At 29.9% G+C, this 9904-nt stretch overlaps 1 protein-coding gene across 1 annotated transcript; it reads left to right on the plus strand.

Annotated features, from left to right (window-relative positions):
- The first annotated feature begins 374 nt into the window (after positions 1–374).
- Positions 375–9345, plus strand: LOC111875983 (gibberellin 2-beta-dioxygenase 8). Its single transcript, XM_023872505.3, has 4 exons — positions 375–956; positions 1509–1948; positions 6649–6970; positions 7059–9345. Exons 2-4 carry the CDS (start codon positions 1518–1520, stop codon positions 7287–7289), a joined length of 984 nt encoding a protein of 327 aa, XP_023728273.1. The 5' UTR covers positions 375–956; positions 1509–1517; the 3' UTR covers positions 7290–9345.
- Positions 9346–9904: the final 559 nt, after the last annotated feature.

Here is a 9904-nt window from a genome sequence, read left to right on the forward strand (position 1 = left end):
ATATATATATATATATATATCATTTTTAATACAATAAATAAAAGAGGGCTCTGTGTAGGCAACGTCCACTTTCCTTTTTGTGAGGTGGCATTACAAAAATGTCGTGACCACGCCAAAACACCGCCCCTTATTTTGTTTTCGTCCATTATCTTCGTTTTCGTTGCCCTCCGTTGCCTCCATAACAACGTGTAACGTCATTTTCGTCTCTCTTCACCTCTTTCATCTTTCTACGCTAATGTGGACCGTTTGTTGATGTGGACCGTTGAATGGGGTTGTCCGTACCCAGCAGCCTAAGAGATTGCTTGTTTGACCGTTATTTACATGTAATAAAACATTATTGAAAAGTTATTTTTTATCACAAACAAAAATTGTACAGAAGAAAAAATGCAAAATATAGTGGTTTTACATATAGCTATATCTCAAATGATAACCTGCAAGAAGGTTCATGTTTTCCGCCCAATCGTCCTAAAATGTACAACTAGAATTGACGAGCAACAATTTTTTGTCTTTTTTTTCAATCCCCAAAGCACCATCCATCAAACCACAGAACCCTACAAATTAAGCTTTTTCCCAATCTTTGTCACTTGCATCCTCCTTTATCTGTTCTCTCGAAGTTCTTTTCTAGCGAATCGTGTTCATGATCTGAACATGGACAAAAACTCTATTTATATTCTAACTTAGCTTTGAAACTCATATCAGGAGCCACATAATAATCTTTTTTATGTCAAGAAAAAGATTCGACCTTTCTATCGGAAGCAGATGAAAAACACAAAAGTTCGGAAGAACTTCTGTACTTTCTCTCGGCATATCTTCAAAAATTCGTCAGACGTGCTGTAGGAGAACTATCTTCAAGTTTTTGGTCCACACCCCAAATGATTCTCAGTTTTTCTCAACGGATTTTAAGTTCTTTCATCAGTGTAGTATATATGCTCGAATCTTACATGGTGAAGTTATAGGTAAACATATATGGCACGTTTCTTTATTTGAAAAACCATTTCCTTAATTAACCACAAATCTCTTAGAATCACCCTCACTTAAGGCGATTAGCAACACGAATGTCATGATATCCACTTTTCCTTCTTAATTTTGAAGAAGTGATTAAGTTCCAAGATGAAAAGATCATCTCCCTATATTAAGCATTCATGCATTATTAGATTTAGTCGTGCATCTTAAGATTCACGAAGAAGGTTTAGTTGTTAGGGTCATCTTCATATATGTATGAATACTTATGAAGTTTTTGGTACCAAGCTCTCCAAACTACGCATTTATTGGATCCTACGCTGTAATCATCCAATTTAACACCACCATAACAAGAAATCTAGCTTTTCTTGCTTGTGTGGTTTGACCCTATCTATGTATTATTCATTAATTAGTGAATGTTAAAAATCGAAATTTAAAAAACGTCAAGCTTTGTTATTTTCTAGAATTACAGTTAAAGAAATATTTTAAATTTGAAAAGCATAAGTAAAACATATACAAGTATAACACGTTCTACAACTTTTTCGCAGTTGATATCCATGGAATCGTCTGACCCACCATTTCAGGAGTTCTACAAGAAATTATTTGAAAGCCATGCAAGGAATAAGAACGATTTCATGATTTTAGATGTAGCAGAAGAAAGAGAACTTCCAATGATCGATCTTGGTGTGGAGGAGGAAAAATGCAAGATGGAGATAGCCAAAGCCTCGCAAGAATGGGGATTTTTTCAAGTGATTAATCATGGGGTCTCGTTGGATGTTTTGGAGAAGATGAGATGTGAACAGGTGAGGTTGTTCCATAGACCTTTTCATGAGAAGACCAAAGAGGGAAGCGAAAAGTTTAATTTTCTTGCGGGGAGTTACCAGTGGGGGACTCCTTCGGCCACCTGCCTCAGGCAACTGTCATGGTCCGAAGCTTTTCATGTACCACTTGCCGGCATTTCTACAACGGATGATATCTCTACTCTCAGGTAAAATTTTCATGTAATACACGATCCTTCAATTCATTATTTATCTTTAGGTTTTAAACTGAACTTGCTACGTATAAACTATTCAAATACATCTGTATATCAACATTTCCTCATCATGGGATATGCTTTTTCTAGTTAGTTATGAAGTTGAAAAAATGGTCTTTCGTCTTAGACGAATATACCATGACAACAAGAATCAGCAAAACAGAATATTTTAGTAGAAGAATTTATCTATACAATGATACATAATAAAATGATGAAAAGCTAAATAAAGAATGAAAGAAAAAAAAAAAAAAAACACATGGAATATCAAACCACGCAAAAGAAGATTATCTTTAGATGTGAGAGGGTTCAAGAGAAGATTAACTTTAATAGAAATTAAAGCATTTCATAAAGTTTGGTTATTAGCTTGAGTCGCACCATAATAATCTATGAACATCCTTGTTTCTTTGACTGTAAAATCAACACCGTTACTCGACTCCGAGGACCAACCATTTTTCGGAGGAACAAAAACAGCCTCCCCATTTGTAGAGACTTAAAAAGCAAAGTTTTTAATATATATTTTATTTGGAATAATTTTGTATATGCGGTTCTTAAATCCAAACATTATATTTGCCCAAATACTATTTTTTAATATTTTTATAATCATTTATTATAATATAAAATACTTATAATTATAAGAAAGTATTCGGAAAACCCGGTTCAAATATTAATTTTTTTATTATTCATTAAAATTGTCTAAAATGATAATTATGGTTTGTCATTAAAAAAATAAACCCTCGAAGTGTTTATTCCTGCTTATTTGATCTAAATCAGATTGTTTTGGTATTATCTAAATATTCATTACTTGGTTGGTCGATAAACATCTAAATGGTTCATTTCACGCGGAAGTTTTGTTTTCTCGATTATATATATATATATATATATATATATATATATATATATATATATATATATATATATATATATATATATATATATATATATATATATATATATATATATATATATATATCAATTGTCAAATGTAATTTGTGCTTAAATGTTAAGAGATTGGATATTTTATGATGACTTCATATGGCTTATACAGATTTGATTTTTTCGTACATTTATTTAAGTTTTGGCTTTAATTACTTATCAATTGTGTCATTAGTATGTTTTGTCTTTCAAGCCAAACTTGTTAATAGCAAAAAATGTTGATGCAAGAAATGTTTGATACAATATTTGTAGATAAATATTTGTATTGAATATAATTGGTATACAAGATTATAAAAAATGCATAAAGAAAAAATCGTTACAATATTATATATTTTCGGGGTTATAAATGATTATCCTTTTTTTTTAAATCACATGAATTGACGCCATAATCATAATTGCCAATGTTTATTTATTTTTTTACCACTGGGGTCCGATTACTTCTTGATTTTTAATATAGTTTTTGTCATTTTGCATTTTAATAAAAAGGAAGGTATCCTATGATTGCATGTTTGCCAATTGCTTTTTATGATTATTTTGTATTAAAAAAATACTTGTCTTGTTTTTTTATATATTTTTATACATATTTTAAGGAAATTTGTTTTTCACAATGGAAAAAGTTTTAAGTAATTTATAATAGTTACAAATTATAATTTACTGAAATGTTTTTTAAGAAGTTACTTTTTCTTAATCAAATGGTAAATTTTTTGTTTTATTTATTAACTTTTTTAAAAATTCATTAAAATATTCTTTTAAAGTATCTTTAATGGAAGCTTTATTTCAAACGTATTACTATTTTATTTTTAATTAAGCGCTCAACACCATTAAAGACGATAGTTTATTTGTTTTTATTATTAATCATTCAATATATATTGATTATTTTATTTTATCCCTTTAGCTAAGTGGCCGTCATTATTCTTTAATAGTTTTCATTTTATAAATAAATTGATTTTAGTTTTAAATATTTGTTATTTATTTATTAAATAACTCATTCTATTATATATAATATAAATTTATTTATGAAATACATATTTTATATCGCCTATATAATCTTTTTAAAAACTTTTTTAATTTTTATAGCTTTGACGTGATCTTTTTCTTCATATTTTACTTTAGAAAATGAATAATTAACTGAGGAGAGTTATAGAATATTTTAGATAAATGAAGATATATTAGTTAATTTAAGAAAAAAAAATATTGAAAGGGGTTTACTATTAGAGATGTTATTTAATTATAGTTTAATGTTATAGGAAAGATGAGTTGATAATTTTTTTAAGTAATAACATGCATTAATAACCATTGAAGATACTTTTAGACTCAACACTTTCGCACTTATATTCTCAATTACCGTGTCATAGTCAATCAACTTTGCATCATGAATACTCACAACAATGATGGTTGTAATTGGGATTTGTTATTGTGTTAGTAGGCTTTTCTACCAATCGATTATGTTTATTATTTGAAACAAGAAGAGTTCTTTTAATTAGGTCACATATCGGGTTAGAAAATTAAGTTTTTCTTCTACAGACACTAAAATATACTAAAACAAATCTATATGTTATTCTCCAGGTAAATAACTCTTGCCACATAAATCTAATTCATATCTAACTGATACACATTCCCATATATTCATATCTAACTTGATACATATTCATATATAACATAAATGAATATCTTGAACCTTAATCTCTTTGATATCAGATTTTTGAACTAGGTAAATTATGTCTGTACTATGGGTTACAACGCGAACTTGTAAAAAGAAACTCATGTGATAAATAGTTAAAATACAATTTTTCGAGAAAAGTATATAAATATATCCAACATGAATCGTGCATTATGTATTAGCCAACCCCTATTTATGATATCGACTTAGCACCATCTTGCTTTCTGTTCTTTTCTATATAAAGTTGAACCTTTCATTTCTTCTCAATAGTATACGGGACTTGTGTATAAATTAATTATATTTCAAAAGAATTATATAATAATCTTTGTGATTTACAAAATACCACAATTGTAGTACTTACTAATTTATTTTAGATACAAATGGTCCCATGGTTTCTAAACATACACGAATCCTCATTGTGGTTTCTAAAGCATTAATGAATTGAGCTAAATAAAAATACGCCCTTTTTCAAGTTCCAATTTCTTTTCTTTAAAACTAAATTTAAATTATTACAAATAAAAAATAAATAAACTTAAGTCATCCCCATTTACCAACCTCTCTCCCCTTCCTCTTGCTTTTTAACATTAGAGTTAAGAGAGAAATAGTAAGAGAAAAAAAAAATTGGGTTGGAACCCTTGGCCGGTAATTGACTATCTCGCCGGAGATCAAAAAGAGAGACAAAAATACGACAAGAAATAAAGAACGCGATAGAGAAATTGAGGAGAAGAGACTGCATGTCATCTTCATCAAATGGGAGGCGACATGATGATCCTTTAGTGGCTTGTGACGATAATGATGGTACCCTCCTCCAGTAACATAATACGACAGCCTTCATAGTTGGCCACTGGTGGTTTGTTACACTCACCGTCAACAACATTCCAAAGAAGCCTAATTGAATGCTTCTTTAGCGTCACAATTACATCACCTACATCAAAAAATCCCATTCTCCACCATTGATGGTTGTTGGTTCTTTTTCTCCCTATTAACATGATTTTTTTTAAGCAGATTGTGGTTTAAGATGGAGTCAATCATATGAAAGCTATCGTAAAGATAATGGTCCAATGGTGTGGGTTTTCAATAACACCAATTTTTTCTCTCTCTAAAGCAGCAATTGAAAAGCAAATGGTGTTCTTCTTCATATATTTTATATATGTGTGAAGAAGGTTGTTTCGGTAGATTTAGTAGTGGAAGTGCGAGTAGTGTAAGGTGGATGTGAAGATGGAATTTTGGTGAGCATGGCTTAGTGACAAAGCCTTATGAAGATGATGATGCATGTAGTGGATATTTGACAATGATAACCTGATGGCGATGTTGGCGAAGTTAGGAAAGGGTGAAGGATGTTAAGAAAAGGAATAGGGTTAGGGTGAGGAGCTTTTATATCCTTTTTTACTTAAGTCAAAGTTCTGAAACATACAAAATAAAATAGAAAGGGTATAACAGTCTTTTTACTAAGGACCAAAAAAGCAACTTTTGAAACTAGGGGGACCATGTACATAAGAAAAAGTTAGCATCGACTGAAATTGTGACATTTTGTAAAACATAAGTACCATTTATATAATTATGTCTTTTATATATATATATATATATATATATATATATATATATATATATATATATATATATATATATATATATATATATATATATATATATTATTGATTATTATGTAGAGTAACTATGTACATAAAATGAATTTTTGAAGGACTTTCAATATTTACGAATGTTTAAAACATTTTATTGCATTAATCATGATACATCATACTCATAAATGAAACTAATGGAGAGTTAGGATTCGAGAGTTCACATGCATACAACAATTTTTTTACCACACACAAATTTTTGTTTTATATGGTTGTAAAATATAAAAATATACAAATTCTACAATTTTATAAAGCATAAATTTTTATGTATGACCCTAAATTTATTGTGTATAGAGCACTCTCCATAAAATTTGTGATGGGTAAAAAAGAAAAGACATGACCTTAATGATAAATCACCAATTTGATAATAATATTTATATTTTGGATACATTTTTTAACCTCATATTATTATTGTAATACAGCATAACAACAAAAGAAGTTGCAACCAACATTTCTAATCTAGCACAAAAAATAGCTGGAATTTTAGCCAAACAATTAGGCCATAAACCAAATTTCTTTGAGAGAGATTGTTCTACTACCAGTTGCTATCTTCGACTGAATCGATATCCTGCTTGCCCTATTTCTCTAGAAGTGTTTGGATTGATGCCACACACTGACAGTGATTTCCTGACCATCTTACATCAAGATCAAATTGGAGGATTACAGTTAGTAAAAGATGGGAGATGGATTTCTATTAAACCAAATCCAGAAGCTCTAATCATTAATATCGGAGATCTTTTTCAGGTATACATTTTATATATTATTTTTAAATGGTAACCATTATCATTGATCTAAGTATCAGTTTGTATTAAGTTGTTCCTTTTTGTTTTAGGCTTGGAGTAACAATATTTATAAGAGTGTTGAGCATCGTGTTGTCGCTAATAAGAATGTGGAGAGGTTCTCAACTGCTTATTTCTTCTGTCCATCTTATGAAACAATGATACAAAGTTGCTTTGAGAATTCAGTTTATAGAGAATTTAGTTTTGGAGAATTCAGAGAACAGGTTCAAGAAGATGTCAAGATACATGGTTACAAAATAGGGCTTCCCAGGTTTATCATTTAAACCAAACATATAGACCTAAAACTCCATACATATATTCTATCACCACTCTCTAAAACATATTTAGTATATGATATATAAGTGTTAGAAAGAATTAATAGATACTAGTTAAGAATTATAAAAAATAAGCATGGGTTATGAAACTAAAATTAATATATCTTAGTTAATTATGTCACCAAAATGTATGTCTGCCAAATGCAAGTTCCTTTCAACATAAAAAGGGTGAAACAATGAATAAAATCATAAGAAGACTCATCACAAATCGTGGTACCTTCATGAAAAATCAATGGAGAAGATGAACAATCTTAAAAACTTGGTCGCTTGTGATGCTATTGAAAAATAATTTGTGAGGAATAGGAAATGATCATCATCAATAGCATCGCTAGATCCATGATGCATGTAATATATGGAAAATAAAATTGTCTACTAGTTTATCCTAATATTTCATCCTCCTCCCTTTTAATCTTACATATTTGATGATTGACATTTGTCATGTACTATTTATCTTATCTTATATATAATCCTTTGATTGTAATACTTGTCATAATCCAATGAGTAGAATGATAAATAGAAATATTTAGTAGAAGGATATCGAACCTTTCATAATGTATTCACACTATTAAATATTGTTTTTGTTGTATTTATTCCTATTCTACTTGGCAAGCCGTAGAATAGCCATGTAGAACTAGTAATAATTTTCAAAGCGGATCTTAGAATCTTTTTATTGTGTAAAACGTATTCAAAAATTACTTATGCTTCCTTTTCATGTATATATTTTTTATTATTAGGCTTATGTGTACTTAGGATGGAATAAGAACATGAAATGTGTCTCTTAATTGCAATTATAAATATTAAGATGAATTAGGGAATCCATCCTTGAGTTTTATGTTAAAGGGTCGTACGTTTGAAAAGTATTTACAAAAGTATAAAGTTCATTAATTATTTCTAAAAACCTAGTGAAACAACATTGTTTAGAAATATGAACCATGTGTTTTATTACAAAAGGAAGAAACAAATAGATTCAATTTTTTCTGGTGACCATCTTCACCATGGTTTACACTCCAGAATTGACATTCTCATTTCCTTGCCGAAAATTTAGTTGTTTTTGCTACTTATTTTATGAAAAGGGGTTGTGGCAGATGGTTATGTTAGTAGTGCAAAGGGCCATTAATACAAGTTTTCATTAAGAACATCATGGTTTAGTGCTTCTATACCCTTATAATTATTAGTTTCATTTATTTATTATGCCATTTATCTACTTATCCTATTATTGATGTATGTAATGTGTAACTTTTCTTATTTATTAAAGGCTTACATATTTCCTCTTGTGGGACATATAGATTTAATCCACTCATTGTATCATATGCCTAGTGTCGATTCTCTTTTCCTCTGATTTTTCTTTTCCCCTTTTGTCTCGTTTCTTCTTCTTGTTCCATGATTCTTTTTCACCATGTCTACCTCCTCTGATAAATCATTGTCAATGAATATGATCTTAGGCATGATAACAATCAAGCTCTCATCTTCCAATTATTTTATCTTGTATGGAAGAATCAAATGCTACCCCTATTTTTTTTATCAAAACCTTCTGCCTCATATTGATGGATCTATCTATGCTCCTGCATCAGAAGTCCTCGTTGATGGCAAACAAGTAGTCAATACCCTTTACGGTCATTGTTGACCAACATGGTGATATTCATACTACACCCATCGTTAACCGAAGAAACTATTACATAAATCACCGGCTTTCCCACTACTCTCCAAATATGGTTGAATCTTGAATCTGCTTAAAATAATTCCTCAATGGAGCATATTCAAAACCTGTGAGACAAACTACGTCAAATTTCCAATGGATCCATGTTGGTCTCATAATTTAGCCGAAAATTTAAGGGAGTATGCAATCAACTCACTGCCGTTGAGTAACCGGTTGATGATTCTTATAAGCTGTTGAATTAAGTGTCTAATCCCATAACTATAATTGGTATATACTTGAATTGATAGTGACATTCTCCTTTTGGGTTGCCTTCACACTTGCAACTAGACAGGATGACTAATTGAGGAACATGAAGAATTTATTATTTTAATTAATAAATTGGAATAAATTGTTTATTAATATGTTATGGAAATAATATATTAATTAGTAATCATATTATTAATTAATATTTAATTAGAAATTAATTTTGAATTAGTTTTTGGATTAATGGAATTAATTGAAAGTGCATGGACTAAAAGTGCATTTGTTCAATAGTTGAGCAAAACAGTCCAGAAGCTTCCTAGGGAAAGGGGTGGTCGAAATCATTTATGTGAATAATCAAAGGAGGTGGATAATTACCATATTTGAGATTAAGCTTATCCATAGCATCCTTGGTGCACTACATAAAGGGTTCAAAACCCGTGGAATTTCGGCCACTCTTAAGAAGAAGTAGAAACCGAAAAATATATCTTCCTCCTCTCTCATATCATTCTCTAGCATTTTGTGTTTGTGAGCCCTTAGATGTGTTACATTTGTGACACTAAGTTCTCAAGCTTCAAGATCTACAAGGGAATCATTGTTATTAATCAAGGTATGTAACCAAACCCTAGTTTTATATAGATTCGAAAATTGTAGTTGCTTCCTAGGG

This window comes from Lactuca sativa, chromosome 1 (genome assembly GCF_002870075.4).
Source record: "Lactuca sativa cultivar Salinas chromosome 1, Lsat_Salinas_v11, whole genome shotgun sequence".
Classification (NCBI taxonomy): domain Eukaryota; kingdom Viridiplantae; phylum Streptophyta; class Magnoliopsida; order Asterales; family Asteraceae; genus Lactuca; species Lactuca sativa.